At 39.8% G+C, this 23,235-nt stretch overlaps 2 protein-coding genes across 6 annotated transcripts in view; one reads left to right on the top strand and one right to left on the bottom strand.

Annotated features, from left to right (window-relative positions):
• MPPE1 (metallophosphoesterase 1) overlaps window positions 1-750 on the bottom strand; it is a 34,682-nt gene extending 33,932 nt beyond the window's left edge. Inside the window, exon 1 of one of the 4 annotated variants that reach the window (XM_068932152.1) lies at window positions 638-750. The gene's annotated coding sequence lies outside the window, so the exon portion shown is untranslated. The remainder of the gene's footprint in view (window positions 1-637) is intronic. The other 3 variants (XM_068932149.1, XM_068932151.1, XM_068932148.1) reach the window with 3 other exon arrangements.
• IMPA2 (inositol monophosphatase 2) lies at window positions 732-23,235 on the top strand. Of its 2 annotated transcripts, none has more exons than XM_068932153.1 (8): window positions 732-1,012; window positions 7,106-7,239; window positions 11,523-11,627; window positions 13,081-13,126; window positions 15,330-15,438; window positions 18,975-19,083; window positions 19,286-19,437; window positions 20,365-23,235. In XM_068932153.1, the coding sequence occupies exons 1-8, from the start codon at window positions 914-916 to the stop codon at window positions 20,478-20,480; spliced, it is 870 nt and encodes a 289-aa protein (XP_068788254.1). In that variant the 5' UTR covers window positions 732-913; the 3' UTR covers window positions 20,481-23,235. The 2 variants fall into 2 exon arrangements, with proteins under 2 accessions (XP_068788254.1, XP_009684348.1); XM_009686053.2 differs by lacking the exon at window positions 732-1,012 and adding an exon at window positions 1,866-1,977.

The raw sequence follows: 23,235 nt of genomic DNA, 5'->3' as shown, positions 1-23,235 counted from the left end.
AAGTCTGTGCATTTGATACCGGGCCAGCGTTAAGGCACGGGGTGCAGATGTGCCGTCGGGAGTTTGCAGGTGGGACGCGCTCCCGGGCTGGGCTGGGCTGGGCTGAGGCAGCCCGGTGCTGGGTCTCCGCAGCAGGCTGTGCGCCCACCTACCAGCTTCCAACCCCGTCTCGGGGCCCTCGGCGGCAGGAAAGCTCAGCTCGGACCCCGACCGGCGACGCAGCCCCGCCGGACCCTTCCCCGGCGCGGGGCCGGGCCGGGCTCCCGCCAGGCTCCCACCACCCCGGAGCCCCGGTTTGGCGTGGGGTTTCGCCCAGGGCAGCGACCCCCTCAGATATCTCAGCTCCAAACCCTCTAGCTAACGCCGGGCGCCGCCCTCCCGGGCGGCAGGGACCGGGCGAGGGGCCTCGCAGCGCCAACGGCCGGCGCGGCGCTAACGGTCGGCGCTAACGGTCGGCGCGGCGCGCGCAGCGCCATGTCAGGCGGCGCGGGGCGGCATGGCGATGGCGGCGGCGGCGGCACGGGGCGGGCCGGGCCGGGCTGGCTCCCTGCCCGCCACATCCTGCCCTCCCGCCGCGGCGCTCCCCTCCTTCGTGCCCCCCACCCCCCTCCGCCCCTTCTCCGCCCCCGGGACTCACCTAAAATTAGCGCCCAGCAGCCCGGCGCTGCGCCGCAGCCCGCCTTTCCCCATTGATCTCGGCGGCCGCCGGGCCCCGTCCACCCGCCCCGCTCCTCTCGGCGGGGCGGCGCCGGCAGGGAGAGTGACAGCGGCTGCCTCGGCGCACCGGGCGGGCGGCGGCGGAGCAGCGCCGAGCCCCTGCTCCGCGGAGCTGCCCGCCGGGTCCCGGCGGCGAGCCGGCCCCGCGCCCCGGCCCTGCCCCGTGGCAGCGGGCGGAGGAGCCGCCGCCGCCGCTATGAAGCCGTGCGAGGAGGCGGAGGGGGCGGCCGGCGGGGGGGACCCCTGGAAGGAGTGCGCGGAGGTGGCGGTGCAGCTGGCGCTCCGCGCCGGGCAGGTGAGACCGGGCCGGGCCAGGGTCCCCCGGGGCGGGAGGGCGGCGGGGCCGCGCCCGGCGGCTGGAGCATCCTTCCTTCCCCCCCACCCCCGGCCGCTTTTATTAGGGGCGCGTTTTAAATTTGGGGGACGGGAGGGGGATGGGAAAGGTGCGGCGGAGCTGGGGAGGAAGAGGAGGGCGGCACGGCACGGCACGGCATCCGCGCCGCCGCAGCGCGGGATCCGCCGGGGCCGCGGGGTGCCCCGGCGCACGCACACACACAGACACAGACACACACACACACACACACACACACACACACACACACGGCCGAGGTCCGCGCCTCCGGGACCTCCTGGTTCGCGCCCCAGCGCTGTGGAAGGACGTCGGGATCCCCGGGGCCGCCGCCTCCTCCGGCAGCTGCCCTTACCCTGAGGATGGAGAGCGGGTGTATTTTGTGACTCGGTGGATTTTCATTTTAAAAAAAAAAGGAAAGAAATGAGACGGAAGGGTTTGTCAGTGTGAACGCTCCCTAGCAGGGTTTTTTTTTTTTTTCATTTGTAGAACAAACAAGCATTTATTACGCTGCTGTAGTGTTTTTAGAACATGCTGTGATGCTAGTATTGAATTTATGTACAACTGAGTTTTCACGCCATGGTGCATTTATCCAGAATATTGTGTATTTATAGATTACAATACCAGTATTTGTTTATGAGCAGCTTGTCCAGAGAGAAACAGTCGTGTCAGAGAGATTTTTGTCTTGTCATACCAATGTCTTCACAATGACTGAAATTCACTTACTAGGGATAAATCGGCAGTGTCTCTGTGGAGATCAACAGCAGCTTGCTTAAGACCTGTGTTTCAACACAGCTGAAAGTTAGTCATCTCAGGAGACATCCTGGTCCCATTGTGTGCGATGGCAAAAATTTACCGACTTTAACAGAGCCAAGAAGTGGGATCAGCAGATTGTTCAGATGAGAAACTGGGTAAAATACATACCTCAGCAACATCTTTTTCCTCTGCTTTACGTTCTGTTGTATTTTGAAAACCACTTTGTACCTGTACGCTTGTATCTTGAATCCAGGACCTGTAACTTTTCCTTAATATGTGTTGTTAAAGCTATTTTTCTCTTTGGTAGAAGAAAAATGGACAATAACAAAGATTAACAGAATGCCAGAGGAGAGGAGGCTTGTTTTAGTTATGCAAGGAACAAATGGATAATCCAAATTGGGATGACAGGTCATGCTCTCACAGAATCCCTAAACTGGAGTTTCTCCAGCGTACTCATTCTGCCAGCCATTTCGCAAGAGAGACTCTCATGACTTGCTCAAGCCTCCACACCTTACTTCTCAAAATATTTAATTGTTGGTGATGGTTATGGTTGTATTAACCATTTTAATGGCCCAGAAGACCACAGCTGAGTGCCTTTTCCTGGGAGAAATAAACATGCCAGAAGATTAATTTTTGCATCTTTACTCTGCAGGTTGCCGTTGCTACCTTGCTACTGGTAGGAAATGGTTGATTCCATGGCAGGACAAATTAAAAACAGCCAAACATGTTGTTTAAGTAGGATTTGGTAGATTTTTTTTTTTTGGTAACTTTCATGATATTAAGGAATGTACTCAGTTACAAAAAAAATCAGAGACCCAAGCGGATCTTTAAATAAAAGGTGCAGCTAGAGCAGTAACTTCTATTAAAGAGTCAATCTACTTTTTGCTAGTCCCCAAAGAAGCTAGACATAAGGAACAAAGTGCCTGTGTGGCACACAAGGCCAGATGAATGACACAACATGGGTCTGATGGGACTAGATCTACTTTTATTGAAAACTGACTGATAAAATTTAGTCTTGGTCACCAAAAACAGTCCGTTCCACTGGTCAAATTCACTTTCTTTTTCTTCTGCCTCTTTCCATTCCTTCAGACCCTTCCACCTTCACCTCCATCTCCAGAAACCTGCTTGCATGTTTTTTTTCCCCAGATCTGAGTGCTGTCTTCATTCCTCCGTGAAATTTCCAGCTTTTCTTTTAAGGCCCTCTGTTTCCTAGATCCATGCCAGATTAGGAAGGCTTAGAATCATCTTATAATTGCATCTTAGAAAGCATCTATGAGAATTGTGTCGCAAGGCCTAACCTGAAGAAAGGCATGCAAATCAAGATTTTGAATTTCTAGGAGAAATGAATCAGTAATACAGTTTCCTGGTCTCCTTTTTTTTTTTTTTTTTTTTTTTTTGCCTACGTGACTATTTAGTTCGTATTGCATTTTCCATGAGGATAAGCAAAATATATCTTCCTTCCAAATGATATGCATCTATGCTTTGGAATAGTTTTTTTCTAAACTTAAAAGGCTGATAAATAAATGGTTGTTTGAATGTGTGTCAAAAGTGATGTTGCTGGAGTAACTTCCATTTCCAGATCAAAGTCATTGCCTCTCTTGCCTACCCTGTCACTGAGTTCCATTTTTTTAACAAAATGTCTTGGGGCTTCCACATATAGGTATTTCATAATGAGAATGGCCGTGGTTTTGTAATCTCTGTAAGTGACCTGCATTGAAATCATGCCTAATACACTCTGTAAGGCCATATGTAACTGGACTTTCTCAGACATCTCTTCTGCTTGTTCTGTGAGCAAACTCTACTCGCTTTGTTCATGGCTTGATAGTACTTTTTGCATAAGAAAAGCAGGTGGGATTAGACAATTCTTATTAGTGGAGGGGCATCACGGGCTAAAAATTTTAAGCAGCTCTGCTCTGAATAACCAAAGACTCTCAAATCAGCTGCTTAGAAATCACTGTAAAAGTATAGGTAATCTTGGAATAATCTATAACACAATGATGAAGCCTAGTTAAATACATTTACAGCCAAAATACAACTTATTGGTTGCCCGTTGCATTGTACAAATAGTGATATGGAACAATCAGCTGTGTATTTCATCAACCTGTAGGTGCTTTGATCTTTCGCTTACCTGCTACAATGACTTTTATCTAGAGAGAAGCTTTTACAGAGCTCCACACCCAGTTGGGGAGACCAGGCAATTGCAGTAGGTGTCTACAAAGCTTAACGTAAGGCTTCTACAAGGAGTCAAGCTGGGTGATGTTCTCAGAGTGCTCTGTTCTCTCCACCAGAGCACTGGGCTCTAATATTCTTAGTAGTCAGAGGAATTTGGTAGGTATTATTCAACATAAGTAGAATTCTGGACTACTCTGTGATAAGTTTATGGAGAATAAAAGCTGTTTCATTTATGGGAGGGAGGGATAATCTCTGTGTGTTGGACTCTGACTTGGATTACACACCCATATCGGCCGGTGCAGATGAGTAAGATTTCCTTTTGTTAGAGCCTTTGTTAGGGGCAGAGAATTAGTAGAGACCCATCTGTCCTACAGTGTCATCTGCTTGAGGAGGTGGGCTAACACAGATGGGGTGCCAATTTGTTGCTGGTAACCTCAGCACAGCACCACGACTTCTCTCGTGCCACGTCCCCCCTGCCGATGCACCAGTTGCAGAAGACATGGGAAGAAGCAGTTCCTTGCAAGGAACTAGCGATGTGTCCCGCTAGTGTGCCTCCACGCAGGCCTGCTCCCACCACCTGACTCGAGGAGGGGATGGAAGAGAAGGCCGTCTGCCACAGCTTTGTGTCGGGGTTATATCCTTGGGGATTCACACACACCAAGTAACTGTAAGCTGGAGCCTCAGGTTAGCGTGTGCTGGTCACCAGATAGCAGTTAGAGAAAGGGACAGGGTGGGTTTGTCAGAGAGACAGAGTACATCAAATCAGTTTAACCACCCCCTCCTGACAGCCAGCTTTTGGACAACAGTGGAAGTTACAGAAGCGATTTTTTTTTTTTTTTGAAAAGCTTTTGATAGGGCTTTTCCATGACACTTTCAAAAATAAGTTATATAAATACAGTTTCAATCTGGCTACCATAAGGCTAGTACACAACTCTCTGGGAAAGCAGAATATTTTTAATAGCTGCCAAATTGGCAGAACATACCACAATGGATGCTGCAAAAATCCACTTTTTGACCTGGTAATACTCAGTCTATTCATGAAGGACTTGAATGACAGGATAGAGTATATACCTATATAGAATCCACAAAAAAATCAAAGTGAGAGCAATGAGGACAGGAATCTGATTAAAAATGGTCATGAAAAGCCGGAAAAGGATCAGAAATGGATGAGATTAAATTCGGTGATGAGAAGTGCAAGGTATTGCATTTAAAAAGGAAAGATCGAATACTGAAACACATAATGAAAAACAACCGACCAGACAGCCTATCCGCAGAAGAGATCTTTAACTTCTCCGCTTCTTTTGCAACAAGGGTCAGGTGTGATCTAACTCTCCTGCTAAATGTTAGCCTGTACTGATTTCAATGGCTGCAAATTCTCCTTAATCTGCTATGTAGTCACACTGAATAGGAGTCAAGAACATGGCACTGCTAAAGAAAATCCATATCTCCTCTAATGAAAGGAGTGCTGAAGGCCAGAAATAAGTAGTATTCCTTATCTGTTTGGCTGTATGAATTTCTGAGCGCAGTCTTAAGCATCGCACTTACTTATATATAGTCAGTATAGTACAGAAGAGCAATAAAAATAAAAGGCATCAGCGTAGCAGGTTTTTTAGAATGGGTTACACAACGGAGCTGAGATGATTTGAGTGTTTTGGATTTCAGTTTGGACCAAAGAGCAGCCTGAGGGCCTGCACTCTTCTGAATCTATGGTAAAATCATCAAGAAAACCATGCAGGACATTAATGGAATTAAAGAGATGAAGTGGAGCAGATATTGTGGTATGCAGTAATGAACTTTAGCAAGAGTTCAAACTGAAAAATATTAATCTGTCCTTAAGCTCAGTAAATAAGCATAACGCATGTATTACAGCTCATAAAACAGAAAGATTAGTCACAGGGCCTTCCATACTAACATACATACATAACAGTCAACAATGTAGATAATACATCAGAACAATCAGAAAACATTTCAAATGTAATATTTTAGGCTATGAAAAACAAGAGCTGAGACTAAAATTTGGGAATTCCTGGTTCCCAGTCCAGCAGAACTATTCTGTTTGATCATGGAGCATTTCTTCTCAGATAGTTTTAAAATACTTCAATCAATGGAAATTTATTAAATATTTTAAACATATTTGTTTTAGAAGAGACTTGGAATATTGATCTTGTTGATGTTGTTTTTTGTTTAACACAGTTCTACACAAACAAGTGATGCTTAATTTTTTTGTATCTGTTTTGTTTTTCATAATTTCAAATAATTTATAATTTTCACTGGTTAAAAGTAAGTCAGCTACTTTTTCAGGTCAAGCGTTATCATCCTGTCCCATTATTTTTCTTCTTAATGAAAAAAAATGAAAGTGGTAAAATTGGGGAAGAGTTTTCATTAACTGTTCTCCTATATGTGCATTTGCAATGGATGTGGTGTAGTTCTGAGTTAATAACAATAAAACTTTTTAAAAGGAGATAAATATTTTTCCAAAAAAGAATCATGAGTTAGATCACTAGTTCCATATCTGGGGAAATGTCTGAATCTTTGTTTCTGTTAAATAAATAGCAATTCTTTTGGTAGTAGTGGGTGGTCAGCCCTTGAAAATCAGAATATCCATATGCAGTAGAAAAATTTAATGTTATGCATTTTCGTTGGCAAAAAGAAACTAACATAGTTTGCTTTATTGTATGTTTTTAGAGTAAGAGAGCAGAGGGGGTATTGTCCCTGCAAATTAAAAAAAAAACAACAACAACAAATCAGAGGTTTTCTATGAAATATTCCTGAGCTTTGTGGATCTTCCTTTTCTTATGTGTGTTTTCTGTAATTTCCTAAATCCCGATGACGACCGTCATCTTCTTTTCTCGTTAGATGTATCCCGTTTGTCAATCCGTTTCTGAACTGTCAAGAGATGTTCTTGCAGAGTGATTCAAAATCCTATATTCCCCAAGACTACTCATTGTCTCAGCAGGATTTTTATTTGCAGAAGAAATAGAGCAGATTCTGATAGAGTTAATCCTTCAAAGGTTTTTCAGGGTCTCACGTAATTTTGAAAATAAATATATTATTTTAGCATCCACAGGATGAAGGACTGAAACCAATCAAATCTGTGAATTTCTCTTTCAGATTATTAGGAAAGCTCTAACAGAGGAAAAACAAGTGTCTACAAAGACATCTGCAGCAGATCTTGTGACAGAAACTGATCATTTTGTGGAAAATTTAATTATTTCTGCTCTGAAAGAGAAATTTCCCTCCCACAGGTGAGTATCTGTGGAAAGAATATATCCATGACCATTTTTTCCTGTAAAAGCTGTATATCTGACTGGCATTTAAAGGAAGTTTTAGAAGTCTGTCAATAGAAGTCAAGTATCTTTGGTAAAAATTATTTTTTCTTAATTCAGTTTCATTTGGTTTTATATATCTCTTAAATATTAATCTGTTCTTGTTCTTGATACTTACATAAATCTCTTCTTTAAAAAACTACACCTGCCCTATACTCAGGATATCAGATTTTCTAATATTTATATCATGAGCTGTGCATTTTTAAATGTATGTTTCTTAACTTCTTCAAATGTATTTAATATAATGTAATATTTTTTCCCCCCTGTAGGGATAACTTGTATGAAGGTTTTGTATGAACCTGCATATTTTTCCCAATACTGGTCTATTCTCTACTGTATAAGAATAATGTGAAGAAACTGTATCTTAAAATAAAGCTGATACTAATGATAACAAAGGCCCTATCCTGCAGGCCCTTCCATTGTATCTCTTGCCATCATGCCTAAGCATTTGTCGAATCAGGACAATTCTCATATTTAATCACATTTACCTTGTGCTGTGATCCTAAAATCAGTAAGAAGTAGGGTTGTTTATCGTCATTTGATGCATATAAATAAACAAGATACAAGCAAAATACTTTATGGGGTTTTAACCCAAAGTTTTAAAAATAGATCATGTTGTTAACTCCTCTGGAATTGTGAAGGTCAGTTTGAAAATAACTCCTCCCAGCCTGTGCACAGTTTAGAGAGAGGTTTTATATTAGTTGGCCAGGGTTGGTGTGATGCAGAGACTGTGCAATTGATTTCCACATTTGACTTCACTCTGCAAGGGTAAAATTCCTCTTCCTTCAGAGTCAATGCAGAGCCTGTGTATCACTTAAATACTGTGTAATCTCCCTCAAACTGTGGAAATCTTTAGTGGATATGAGCCTTACAATCCAGTACTGTGCAGAAATAAACAACAATGAGTATCTGGAGAGCTCAGCTAATGCTACATATACTTTACTAATCTGATTCAGTCAGCTATGGAGTTGTAAACAAAAAAAAACCTAAGAATGAATAGAAAGAACATTATATACTGAACATGGCTTTCTAAATACGTGTTTTATGTGATAGCATACTGAAGCAGTACTGTACAGGGTAATGTGTGGTTCTTGGCTGTGGTTCTCAAAGAGAGTGCCAGGCTTTACAAGCCTATTATTTGTGTAATATTCCGTCCGCTTTTGCTGGCTGTACTCTTTTCGCATCTCCAGTATGTTGTTTTTTTTTCCTGGACAGTCTGGCAGAGACCATACAACATACAAATTTCACATAAAGTGAGAATCATTAGAAGCACTCAGGTTACTCAGAATGGGAACAAAAGTTGTAAGGTCAACATAGACCTCGAAACTGAAAAATCTCTGACTTTATTAACCCTGGGCAGTTAACTTCTGACTACATGAACAGACGAAGGAATTTCTATTTCTTCAAAACAGTTATTTTTGTTGCTTGTAGTTGTTGGTTTTGGTTGGAATTTGTTCCAATAGCGAATACATTTAGATTAGTTTAAAACAATAGATTTAAAGGCTAGATTAAATAAATCAGTCCACGGTAGCAGTCAATGTTTAAATTAATTTAGGGTAAAGTGCAACATAAACATTAAGAGATCATTTAAATTGTGTTAGGTCTTTCCCTTAATCTGCCTATTAAAACCATCAGTGAAGATCTCTGTGTTATTTCTCTCTCTTTTAAATTATCTTTATCTTTGCTCTCTCTCTTCAGCACTCTCAAATACTTCAAGTCTTTTCAAAAGAATATTTTTTCTGGTAGAGCTTTGCAAAACACAGACACACACAGCAGAGTATCATGGACTGCTGGTTGAAAAAGGCTACCTATTGTATCGTTTGCCTGTGTTATTGTTACACAGGTTGCCATCTTTGGTATTAATTGTGGCCTTAATCCTGTAGCCATTAAAATCAGGACACTGCCATTATGGATGCTAACATCCAACTCTAGGTGCCTGGCTTTTTGCCCTCAGACGCCCATAAAGGAACAGGTGAGGTATAGCCCTGTTTTGACCCTTTTGCACTTAAGTGAATATCACTCTCAGCTGCAGTTTATGCCATGCTATGGTTTCCCGGCTCTTCCAGCTGTGGATTTCACAGTGGCTTTGTGATATGAACAGATGTCCACTAAGGCAAGGCTAAAACTACTAGGTTCATTTTCAATTGGAGAAAACTTTAATCCAGATTTGAACAGGGGTCAGCAGAGCTGAAAGGCTAGTGTACTTAATTTACCGTAATAACATGGCTATCCCTCCCACTTCTGAAACTGTACCTGTCTAAAATTTGGTATCCAGTGCTTTAGTATGAATGTTCTGCTTAGTTTGTATGCTTTTACAGGACAAAGAGACATAGAGCAACACATCTATAATGTGTTGGCCTATAGGAGCTATCACAGTATCCCGCACTGTACAAGAACAGTTGGCTTATTTTAGCCAAAGTTTAAAAAAAGGGCACCTAATTTGTATTACACCTGCTGCTTCTGAAAATTAATCTTGGACTTTATTACCTATCAATGACACCACTGTATCTCAACTTCATATTTGACTTCTTGTACATAAGGACTGCAGTGCGGAGTCACCCACTGTAAGGAAAAGGCAAGCAACGGACTCACGATACTTGAGAGTAAAACACCTTACACAGAAATAGTCTGTCTTTAAAGAGATTCCCCTTTGACCTGTCTTTTACGTGCATGACTGGCTACAGTTCAACCCCTGGTTGGTGGAGCTGGCAGGGGGTTGAAGCAGAGACATGATTTATAGGTGAAGATGGAAAATCTCAGATCAGTTGTAAGGTGCTCCGTCTCCAAGAAGATGAGTTTCATCTGCAGCTAGCAGTGCAGCCAAAGCTTATCATGGGGTTTAGGTCATAATTAGAAGAATTGTAAAAAGAAAAATGATACACACCAACAAGACAAAATGATGGAATATATAGAGCAAGCAATCTGCAGTATAATATATTTGAGAACTTCAACTGCTTGGCCAAGTCCTTCTGGCTTCCTGGTTGCATACTAACTCTTTAAGTGTCCTTTTAAACATGGCCTTTCTCTGTTCTCTTTAATGGAGATTGAAACAGTAACAAGCCCTTCCTGTCATGCCAACAACGGCCTATAATGCCGCCAGATTAGTCCCTTTCTACTGAGGAAAAGGCAAAGTAGCATTTGGAAAATTCAAAAAGTCTCCTTGTGTGCTGCCTGCAGAACATTTTAAGCCCATGGCTGTAGCATTATGCAACTCACGTCGAGGGCACAAGAGCAATTAGATGCTACTCTACTTTTAGGGAAGCAACTGTTTCTGCAAAGTCATTTTCTCTTATTTTCTTCTATCTTTTTTTCTTTGTGGCTTTGAGAGAACCTTCTTCTTCCTCAAGCATTTGCAGAAACTCTACACCAAAGCCAGTTGTTCAAATGTGATACCCACACTAAGATTTTGTACCAGCATTCTGATTCTACACATTCTGTATGTGCAGAACCCTACTGAAATCCATAAGAATAGCACCTGCAGAGCACTTACAGAAACAGACCCTGAGCAGTTTATGGGAGAGCAAGGATAATTAAGGTCAGCAGGAAATATGCCAGAACTGGATGTACATTTCCCAGGGAAAAAAAACAAAAACAAAACTACAGAAAGAAATCGGTACAGAACAGAAGATGAGCTCAGATTTCAATGTGTGCCCTGTGCATCCAAAAAAAAAAAATTAATTTGTTGATTTACTTTAGGTCATGGGAAGAAGAAAGTTCAGCTTTGTAAATCTTTCAATTTCCTGACTCAAAACTACTGTAAAAAATTCTTGTAGGAGTAAGATTGTGGATTTTCTGAGAGTGTATTATTTCTTACTGACTGAATTTGACCGCAAAGAGCAGCAGATGCATTTTGCAGTTTGTATTACTTGCTGCAAGAGACAGGCCTAACCCATAGACTTACATTCTGCAGAAAAACTTCTCCTAGGATTCCAGGGATGCCAGTTCAGATCCATTTCTGCTTTTTTTTTTCCATGGCGTTCATAATTGTATATTAGGAGCATTAAAATACATGGAATTATTTATTACTATGTAAAATCAGATGCTGTACCTTTGAGAACTCTTTTTCAAAGTTTCTATGAAAATCCCTCACTCCCAAATGAAAAAAAGAACTAGATATGTACGTAAATTAAATAGCCCTTCAAACACCAGAAGGATGGAGTGCAATTTTCTGAGACACATATTTTACTGAACATCAAATACAGATTCATTGCAGAAGAATCCACTGCTGCTGGTTCAAAATGTGTCCTCACAGACAGTCCTACCTGGATTATTGACCCTGTTGATGGAACCTGCAATTTTGTGCACAGGTAAGTGGACACTGAAGTGGGAAACAGATAAAATAACAAAACTTAGCTTCCCATTAATCCTCCCTTTTGTTTGAAGATATTTTACTGTGCTAAGTTTGCTCAGTCTGTGCTTACATACACCATTACATTTTCAAACTCAGAAAGGTTTTGCCTAAGTGGGAATCATCGCAGTATCTTTTTATACCTTATGCAGTATATCTCTGAGAGTGAGTGTTTGTGCTGGAGAGAACTTTATATTGTTACCTAAAGGTAAGCTAAATCTGATTCTCTGCTTAATCACTCAGAAGCTCTTGACTCACAGCTATTATTTATATACTGCATGTTAACATGTGGAGACTTGACCTGAACTGGAGAAACAAGGCTATGCTAGGTTGATATTTGGCCTAACTCTTTATGTGGTTTTTACGTATTCCTTTTAACAATGATATTTTCTCCCTTTCAATACACAGATTCATTTTCCACAGGAAATACAACAATTGCATATATGTGGAATATAACTGAAAACTCAGCTTTACTGTATAACATGGATATTATTTTTTAAATTCCTATAATAACGCTTTGCAAAAAGAAATCCAGGGATCATTGCTGCCAAAATATAGAAATTTTAATTCATCATTTAAGTTCTGGGAATTGTAAAATAATGATTGTTCATAATATTTCTGCTTAAAAACCTAAAATACGTTCTGCTTATAGTTAGGAATTTAACATAATTGCAGTTATCATTTTAAAAAAGCCATTTCCTTTACTCCTGGTGCAATTATATAGAATTCAAGCAGCTGGGGGAGGGAGGGATCATGTCCTGGTGTTTCATCCAGTGAAGTAAAATTTTCTCTTCCTAGCCAAATTCTCTTGTCCTTTATTCTACAGCCTTTTTAAAAACATGATTTAAGAAATGAATTTATTTCATTATTTAAAGTGCAGTTGTTATACTTTAGTCACAAGGAGTAAAGTAAATACATGATCGTCACTTTGCAAAAGAGAGGGTAGAGGAACAGGTTTCCCCTTGTGTCAGCGTCAGCAGTAAGGTATCCCCCTGCAACTTAATTGCTATCTCAGATGCTCTGAGTTCGCTTGAACAAAATGTGCTCTCAGAAGGGGTTACTTGTTATAACGACATCAATGATTTTAAATTGGGTAATTCAATTACACTAAAGCAAAAAGATCACTAAATATACAACATGTTATAGTATAAAAATACTGATATCTTCATGTGTTTTTCTTGCATATTCCCATATTAAGTTATATTTTAAAAAGGATTGACAAAATTAAAGAGACCAAGAGAGGAAGAATGGTACAATGTCAAGAGCGTTATTCCCTTAAACCCAGAAAAAGTCACAGAGCTCCCTGTGGGGTTTCATTGACTAAGTGAGTTGCAGAACTAGTAAGTTCAGAGATTTTTCATACTTTGAGAGATTTTTCATTTTAATGCTACTTCATTTCTTATTTTTCACAGGTTTCCAACAGTGGCAGTGAGCATTGGATTTGCTGTTAACAAAGAGGTATAAAATATGTTCTTTAAGATGGGTAACCTGAGATCTGGCTAGAAGCCCAAAAGCCCTGCAGAAACTTGAAAAACAGAACGTCCAATCAGCTACTGCACCAGCTCTTCCATGCTATTTAAATATGTTTGGTCATATAACTCTTATTCTAAAATCCCAGTCCTCCAAAACTGCACTTATGCAGACTGGCAATTATAGGACAAATCTTATAAATTCTTATAAGTATTATAGGATTTATGTGGCTGCAAAAGGAGTACTGGTGCGAGCAAGGTTTTATAAGACAAAGCCTCAATGAGTTAAATACAGTGCTGCCTATTCATAGTTTAAATGTATCTCCCAGTGTTCTTATGTTGATTATTATTGCTTCTTTCCTACTAGCAGTATCTGTGGAAGCTAACTGCTGCTAAGAGATGTAATTCAGAACTGCTTTCTATGACAAGTAAAAAATTAGGGACCTAGATCATTTAATCTGACTTTGTGGGTTTTTATGTAGTAAAATTGCTATACTTCCCTCATGAGAGCTTGATCATAGGAAAATAAGGAAGAATTTAGCCTTCGTGAATGCTGTCGTCTTTGAGCTTCCTAGCTGTACTCGCTCATGCTAGAGGCTTTTTTCCAGATGTTGCTGTTTTACAGTCTGAGATATACAGAAGAAATAGCTATTCAGATTGCCAAGGAATGTGCCTCGTTCAGCCTAATTCCACAGTCTTAAAAATATAGAGCTGCCACTGAAGCCAGCAAGAGCTCTGTGCAGGAATAACATAGTTTTCAAATGTGCTAGCAGCTCTCACCGATTTAAACAGAATAATGCTGTTTACTTCTCTAGTTTGACATTTCAAACATAGAAACTGCAGAGAAACACTTCCATGCTCTTCTGAAGTTTACTCCTTCCCAAAGATCCTTTTGAATACTACATAAGATTACCAGAGAGTTTTCTTTAATATTTATTGTTTTCTAGAACACCATCATGCTTTTGGTGCTGCATATTTTGGGTTATGTAAACAAAACAAAGCTGAAACAAAAAACAAAGTACGATGTTAAAACTCCCTCAATAAAGAAAAGGACAAAACAGGAAAAAGTAGTGACTTGAAAATGAGCCAAAGTACACACAGGGGAACTGACCTGAATGTAAGCCTTGAACAGCACTGAAGAAATTCCTGCAGATGTCTTCAGGGAAATATTCTATTAATAGTGTCCCTCAGAAAAAAAAAAATTGGTTTAGATGGGACCTCAGGGTAAGGAGCAAGGACAACCTATTCCCTCTGAACTGTCTCTGATGAACACTGACGGTTATTCATATTGAATAGGGAGAAGATCTGGAGTCGAGAACATCTAAGATGTTTTCTTGACCATGTTACCAACTTCTTCTGTGACCTTGGGAAAGTCACTTATTAGTGACTCATTAGTGTTATTAGTCTTGGGTCTAATTTTGACCCTCCTTTTCTCATCGGTAAGCAGGCACTCCCACAAAGAGGCCAGTCTTGTTCATTCTCTAAAGCTTTCATTCTGGGCCACTATATTTGGTATTTTTCTTCAAACTCCTTCTCTTGGAGTCTTGTGATTTCATGAGACTCTCACATTTATATATTAAGAAAGGATTTTGCAGAGAAAGCTTTGGAAAAGTGACTAGAGTGTACTACTGTGGTTGAAACGGTAGGCAAATTAAATGCATCATGAAAGGTGAAGTGTGTATAAAAGTATCCACTGTTAGTAAACCAGGTGTCCTGACTTTTGAGTTTGGATGCCTAACTGACCATATTTATGTATTTGGGGTTGCAAACCTTCATGGTCCTGCCAAAGTCAATGGAACTACTTCTATGTGTAACTGCTCACCAGTGAAAGTTTTCATTCATTCAGAATTTGGCCTTAGAGGACTTGCATATTTTCGATAAAAACATGTAATTGAATTTGAAAGCAACTAACATTTAATCCGTTCTGATGTGAACACAGATGAGCCTCAAGTGAGAGTTTAGAAGACGATGAACAGACTCCATTAACTTCTCTTCATAAACTAAGTTTTGTATGACCTATATCTCAAACATCATAGTAATACTAAAATTATTCTAGTTTATTAGCATCAGTATAATCTTTGATTACATGTACCAATTAAAATATTGCTGATCTTTCTGCCATTAGTAGTTGTTTATATCTATGATGAGTAATTTGAGTTGCATTCATTTCTTTCCTTTTCAAAATCTTAAAGCTTGAATTTGGTGTAATTTACCACTGCACTGAAGAACGGTTATACACTGGTAGAAGAGGTCAAGGGGCATTTTGTAATGACAAAAGGCTTCAGGTATCAAAAGAGACAGGTTGGTCTAGATTTTGTTAGAACTCTAAAAGGAATATGTTAACTTTGTTTCAGAGTTGTTACAAATCAACATTAGGATAATGAACATCATTATCCTGATGGAAAGTATTTCTCCTGCATGATAATTTTGTTGTTATGTGTTTGGTTTTTTCCTGAAAACATCACAGTTTTTCTCATTTTCTTTTAAAATATTACAGCTGAGTGTGAACTGCTCTTAAATAATCTTAAATTGTTTTGGTTCGTAACTACTATTTAAAATAATCACGCATGAGCAGATTCACCAGTTTCATTCCAGTTATGCCACTGGCATAACCTTTTATAAGCAAGATGCAATGGGAATGGTGAATCAGATTCACAGTGGCTATTATTCACTTATTTGCAGATAACCTTGTGTATCATAAAGTGTATTATGTTAGTAGGCATACATGCTAACAGTAAACTAAAGGGTGCATGCTTTACAGGGGTTCTTTAACAGCTTGCTTTTGTGTGAGCTATGTTTCGACATACCAATAGCTATCAACATTTAGTCAACACTTTAATGGAATTAATTTATTGGTAAGCCAAATCATACATCTGTCTGTTTACCTAATGACAATAGATAATGATGATTAGACACGTATAGATAAATTTTCTTTTAATTAGTCAAAATGCAGTGGAGAATGTAACAAGACAGAAGCAAACATGTGCCAAAAATTTACATCAATGTACACAGGAGGTGGTAAAAATTTCACCCCAGCAAGAGATTTTAGTGAGCTTGAAACATAGTGAATTCCAGCAATTTAATGTACAGATTTGCTGTGGTCCCCCAACCAGATCCTGCATCAAGACTTACCTGAAATTTGGTGAAGTCTGGATATTCACTTAAGTTACTGGGTGAGGGTCTCCCCATTTGGAGAAATGGAGCAAATTATAAGGTGGGTGGTACCTGAGATAAGATTTTAATCCATGATTATGTGTCACAGTTCTGTCTGTGCTTGAATACCCCATATTCCACAAGAATCCGTGCTGACAGAAACTATTGGAAAAAATTAGGGGCTCCCAGGTTGGGTTAGCTGGGCCACTCTTGAAATGGCCTCACTCACATGTAGGCAGAGCGTTCTGGTCTCCAGCTGAGCAGGGAATGATTTTGGCACATGCTCCTTTTGTCCTCCTTTCTCTGGACATTCAGTCTATATGGGTGTCTAGAACATAGCAGGGAAAGGGGACCTTCTACCCTTCCAACTGCTTTGAAATTTTCCTTTGTTTCAAGATACATTCTTTGGTGGTGGGGATTTTCGTCAGTGAAAACGGAGCTTCTTTAATTTCACTTCTATTGATGTTTAAGTGTATACATGCAGAGTTGCTCTTGTTTTGTAAAGACTGTGGCTTACAGTGGAATAAACCAGCCCTGGAGAAGAGAGTGTATTTACCGTACCTAACATCTGAAGCAGCCTTCACCAATGCATGATATGTTGGGGAGTCCTAGGCTGCCATGTTACCTCATGCCTCTTGTTTTCAGGAAATGTGATTGTTCTGTAACGTTAATCTACAAGATAATTTCAAGGCAGACATTAGGATTGTTCAAATTTAATTATTCGAAATTACAGTACAGACAAAAACTGTTCTTTGTTAATTACTAATTTTGTATAGGTCTGGTTTGTGAGGTCAAGCAGTCAAGATGCACTTAAATGAAGGAGCCATCTTCCCTTTGACCTTGAGTGATACTTTCTTCTCATACTTAGATTCAAGTCTGGCCTTACATGTGCTAATACTGTATTTTATTTTTTTAATCTTCTTCTGTGGTCAACAGAATTGGTCTTTTCCTCATAAATGTATCCTTATCGCTGCTAAATCTGTTCTACCAAGTCTCCCTATTTTTCTGTCTTATATCAGAGTTAGGAGTGCTCAGGAAACTTTCTCTTGTACCTTGAACTGCTGAAACCATATTGAGGAGCAGACACCTGCTTCTCCTAAGTGGAGTCCTCCCTCTACCTCACCTCAGTCTCTTTATCCAACTTCTAACTGGCCATAGCCTTGATTAAAATTGAAGAGATCTGTTTGTTCATGTGGAATATATTTAATAACTCAAAAGAACAGCTGTCTTTGTCATGACCTAGCTGTGACTGGTGTGGTGTGAATGCTTGATGCATTTCAGCAATGAAGCATGCATTAAGTATTCTGTAATTATAAATTGGGTCTGTTATGCAAAAGGATCTAAGGCAGATTGCTTTCACCATCCAGAATTGTGAGTTGTGGCTAAACAGAGAATACCCTGCAGCATATCTGGATCGCTGTTTCTATATTTCAGTGCAGTAATTTAAAAATTACTGTTAAATCTACATTCCTACAGTTAAGCTTTGTGATATCCTGTAACTTAAAATCTAATTCTAAGTATCTGTTACTCACCAACTGCTTACCACATTGCTTGAATCCATAATGTTCCTCTGTAATACTAAATTCACTGGTAGCCTGTTTTAATTAAATGATGTCTCACTCTATCCTAATTTACTTTTGAAAACCTGCTTGCTACTTCTGCTAAGAATTTTCAGCTTATGCAATTAGCTGTAATAACCAGATAGACATTCCCTGTATGAATGAATGTTTAGCCTTTAATGCAAGGTAGAAGGTAACACCTGACATTGGACACAGACTATTTAATAAGTAATCAACTTTGAGGTTCATTGTATCTTTAACACCTCCTAAGTTCAACTGGCGTAGCAGAAGCAGGGACACTTGGCATTTGACCAGCTGTCTCCATCTAAATTGGCATAAGCTTTTTATATTCTCACAATATCTCCCATGAGGACTACTTCAACACTTTGCAAGTCACTGTGAGTCTTCCCTTTAACTGCAGTAGGCTTTGACTGTGCATAACACTAATATCCTCATCTGCTGTAAACCGGAATTGTCCTTGCTGAACACAATACAAGTGCAGCATTACTTTATTATTGTTAATTGAGATATGGTTTTAGTTTATGGTAAGAAAGAGTTTTTTCAATCATAAAGTGTCTTGAGTCTGAAATGTCATAGTGAAGGGGAGCTATGACTTGATGACTGATGTTTAGGTAGAAACTTTTCATTGATCTTAGTATATTCTTAAATCTTTAATTTGTTAACAAATTACATTGAAGTTCTCTATTCAAGAACCATTATGCTTTCAAATGTGATCTGTTTAGTGTCATTAATAGTTGCTAGTTGCTAGATCACTGGATTCTTTTTAGTTGACTGCTAATGTTAGTGAATTTATCAAAAACTGACTGGTCAATGAAAGAAAACAATATATGAAAACAGAAGGAATATAAGTATGTATTCTTATTTTTAATATTCTTGTTCTTTAAAGGAAAAAAAGTATGTTTAGATAAGACTATTTGATTTGAAAGTTTTAGTCTTGTTTCAATTTTTAATGTGTAGTCACTTATCCTGTAAAAGAGTTTGGGGTTAGAAAGGCGGATATGAAAACTGTTTTTCTGTGAAAAGTCCATTATTGTTTCGTCTGAAGAAATTTCCAGAATCTACCTGGAAGCTGTTAAATTAATGGAAAAAATACTTACATTGCAGATATCTCGAAGGCCTTAATTTTAACAGAAATCGGTCCAAAACGTGACCCTGCAACTTTGAAATTGTTCCTTGGTAACATTGAGAGATTGCTCAAGGCCCAAGCACATGGGTAAGATATTTTAAAATGTCTCTCACGTTGTGACCGAAAGTCATTAAAACGACAACAACAAACAGCACTTCATTAAGTTTTAAGTAGAATGTAATTCTACCTAAGTCAAGTATGTTGCACATCTTTGCAATCTTGACACACAGACTGAAATCAAAGGCGTTTTCTGCCTTATGTTATTTTGTGCCCTTGTTGCTGTGCTTAGGGTTCGTGTGATCGGAAGTTCTACCCTGGCGCTGTGCCATTTGGCATCTGGGGCTGCAGATGCCTACTACCAGTTTGGCTTGCACTGCTGGGACCTGGCAGCAGCTACTGTCATTATTAGAGAGGCAGGTGGCACTGTGATAGACACTTCAGGTGAGTAAAATATTCATATTTCCATTGACTTTTTGGGACTGAGTGGTATTTCAGAGCAACTTTTGTTACCTCAGTACAGTTCTTTTCCTGTGACTCAGTATCATTTCTAGCAATATTCAGTAGAATTGTCTGTACTCTCCGTTAGACTCTGGCTGGTCATAGCACAATGATGTAATCCCAGCTTGGGGTTTCATCACATCGAAGGTCTTCTGAGTCAAATTGTCTTTCCATGACTTTGAGTAACTCCTTTAAAGCACCAGATTTTCTGTAAAAACTAGCCCAGAAAGTTATTAGATACGCTCAGACTCCAAACAGATTTCAGCAGAGACAGTCTCTCAAGAAGGAAGCTATATGTGTGAACATTACTGACTGAGAAGTACTTAACGGGAGTAAAGGATAATATAGTTTCTAGTTTATTATTTTAGACTATTATTTTATTCATTTCTATAGCACACATCTCCAGAGTAATGAGGCTCTAAAGCAGAAAAGTTTATTGTGACCACTGTGCAGATATATTGTGGAAAGATATGGGGGACTACGAATGCTATTCTGATTGAACTAATTTCTGTTTTATCCCTTCCTATTACTAAATTTGCAAGAAAACATATCTTGATTTTTATCTGAGAGAAAACAAGGAAATATTCCAGTTATTATTGTGTACTGAACAGATGTAGACGTTCACTGCTTCTGTTGCATGCTTTGGCATTGTATCTAGAATTTTTTGAAATTATTTTTGCAAGAGATTTCAAGATCTCAAGATCTAAATTCAAGATAGGAGTTCCTTATTGGGTTTTCCTTCTCATCCCAAAACGAGCTTTGTGAATTTGTTTGCATGTTTCTGAACCTAATTTTACAGTGTGGTTTATATTTAAGAATACGTTGCCTTTTCACCTCACCTCAGACAGTTCTTAACCCTCTTGTCCTCAGGGGGACCTCTGGATCTTATGTCCTGCCGAGTGATTGCTGCGGGCACTAGAGAGATGGCTATGTTCATAGCTCAGGAAATACAAACTATTCATTACAGACGGGATGATGAAGACTGATGGAAATTAAATTCTTGTAATGTGGAGTCTATCCTCCTGAACTACGTAATTTTAGCAAGATGGGTGGCTTAAAGGGTACGTGATTTCAGCAGGATGCTTTCTGTGGAGATTTTGTGTGTCAAATATTTTTTACAAATTTATTACAATATGGGAAGGTGTGGGAAGGCATGGGAAGATTTTTAAACCTCTAAGGATGATGTTTCCTTTTTAATATGTATCTCTTTCAGCAGTATCTTTTTTATAAGATAGCATATTTTACTTGTAGCGTTTGTTTCAAAATTAAGTTGTAATTTCATATCCGTGGGGCTGAAATTTAGTCTTTTGTAACATGCAGCTAAAAATGGAACTTTATTTTTACAGATGCAGATCTCAGGTAAATGAGCTTTAGGACTGTAGTAAGGATGAGTAGTTAAGATGTGTGCCTATAATACCCTTGTTCTCTCATACTTAAGAATGCAATAAAAATGAACATTACTGTTTCCTAAATATGTCATAGCTATATATCCATATGTATGTATATGTACATATATGTATATGTCTGTGTATGTATACACCTACACATGTATGTGCATGTATACACACACATATATATACACACACATACCCATGTATATATATGGGTATCTTGGATGTTTACAGCAATTTAGAGAATGCATAGAGGAAAGCTAATATTGGATGTTCTTCTCACATGAAGACTAGACGTTATTTGTGCGACTTCAGTGGGGGCTATCCAAATCACTAACAACAGAACTGACCGTGGAAAATTTTTAATGATTTTACAAACTGTCCAGCTAGCTCTTGTTTTCTTCTACCCTGTTTCATAGGGATAAAATCATACTGTCCTCCTACAGGCCTCTGTAAGATATTCAAACCTGCAAATACTTATTATCACAGAGTAATTATAGTTAAAACCAGGAATATTGAACTTCATGAGTTATTCACAGTATTAACTATGACACATAGTAGCAGGCCAGCTGTGTCAAGGAGCTGCTGATTTTAGTGACGCTCTGAGCAGTATTTGCCCCCCACTGGCAAATTATTAAAAATAAGCACATATGCTATGCTTGCAAAAAGGTAGTCGTAAATCACATGCCCTTCTCACACAGAAGGCATGTGTAATCACACGTTTTGAATGGAAGAAAAACTGTAAAGTCAGTTATATACCTTTTGTAAAAGCACAGTTGCTCTCTACCCTTGTATCTAGCACTGTTTTTAATTCCACCAAGGTAATCATTTTTTAATTAGATTATTTTTATGGAAAAATAGTTGAGATAAAAAATAAAAATAGTTCAGATGAAATCACTTCTGATTTTTCTTAAAAAATTGAATTTAAAGTTATCTCTTTTTTGCAAGAGTGCAAATTAAATAAATGAATGCACCAAAAAATACCTGTTGGTTAAAATTTTTTAAATTTGTTTTTACACTGCATGTGTAGACTTTGTAAATGTGCTCAGATATCTGCCTGGAAAATACAAACCAGCGTTTTCTAAAATAACCTTACATGTCTGTCTTGCAACAAAAAATGTTTTTCACTGAATATAACACGAATTTTGTGAAATCTCTTGGGGTTTTTTAAAAGAGAAATACAAAGTATTGACTGTGTGAAGAATGTCTAAAATGTAGGCCCTTAATTCAACTAAGCGTTGAAGAACTCTGATGGTTTCTCAACAGGCAAACAACGCTGTCCGTCACGGTGATCCATCTCTTTGTATCCTCTGAAACTTAGATTGTAAGCCCCTTGGGGCAGGGACTGTACTTTGGTTCTGGGTTTGCGCAGTGCTAATAGGATGGGATTCTGGACCATGACTAGGCACTGAGGTGCTATAATAATACAAATAATAAATACTAATAAGCTCATTTGTCTCTTATTCTCCATCCCCTCCTCTTTCAGAGGACAGCTGAGGTCCAAGTGGCAGATGTAGAGCCTGGTCACACCGCTCTGATCCCAGAGGGCTTAGCCTCAGCAGCCGTCGGAGCAGTGGGGGCTTTACTCTAACTCCTGCCATCGGGATAAGCTCCGTAAGGAAGCTTACCCGGGCAAGGCATCACGGGTGGTGGAATCCGCTCCCCTCCTCGCCCCGGCGCCCTGCGCTGGGGGAGGAGCTGGCTGGAGGAGCTGCTGCAGCCTCCTGTGAACTTCCCAGCAGCTCACATTTCTTCCACAAAGACAGTCTCTGACCTATTTAAGGCTGATGTGCACTGTTGCCACAGGATTCGGAGAAGCAGGGAAATCTGTGTCCTTACTTAAATGGCACACACAAGTGCCTTGCTAAATTGAGACCTAAATCTGCAGGGAAGGGAGAAGTTTGGAAATCCATTCACAAATTCTCTTGTTTGTGCCTGGATACAGCTTCAGCTTTGGTTTTGCTCGGGCCGTGGTTCAAGTCTGTTAAACTGGCACTGTGTGTGAAAAAGCAGTCCTGTCTTTTTCCCTACCTCCGCTGCCTCCCGTATGCCAGTGCAAACATTTTTGTACCCTTCCAATGGACCAGATGAGTGAAGTGATCTGCCTGTAAAGTACCCTTGTAAACAAAAAAGGGATTATTTTACAGACGGATCGGTTTCCCAAGCCAATTCATCCTGTGGCCACCACAAACAGCTGACTTCAGGCACGAAAGAGGGCAGTGAGGGGGCAGGCAGGACATCTCCATTCAGAGACAGTGCCAAATTATGTCAGTTCAAAGTTTTTGTCAAACTGCAGCCTTAGGTCTATTTGACTACACATATTAACTGAAATAAACAGTACAGGAGTTTG

This window comes from Struthio camelus, chromosome 2 (genome assembly GCF_040807025.1).
Source record: "Struthio camelus isolate bStrCam1 chromosome 2, bStrCam1.hap1, whole genome shotgun sequence".
In the NCBI taxonomy this organism is placed as follows: Eukaryota; Metazoa; Chordata; class Aves; order Struthioniformes; family Struthionidae; genus Struthio; species Struthio camelus.
Note: the sequence above shows the minus strand (reverse complement) of the source record. Positions and strands in the feature narration are given on the sequence as shown.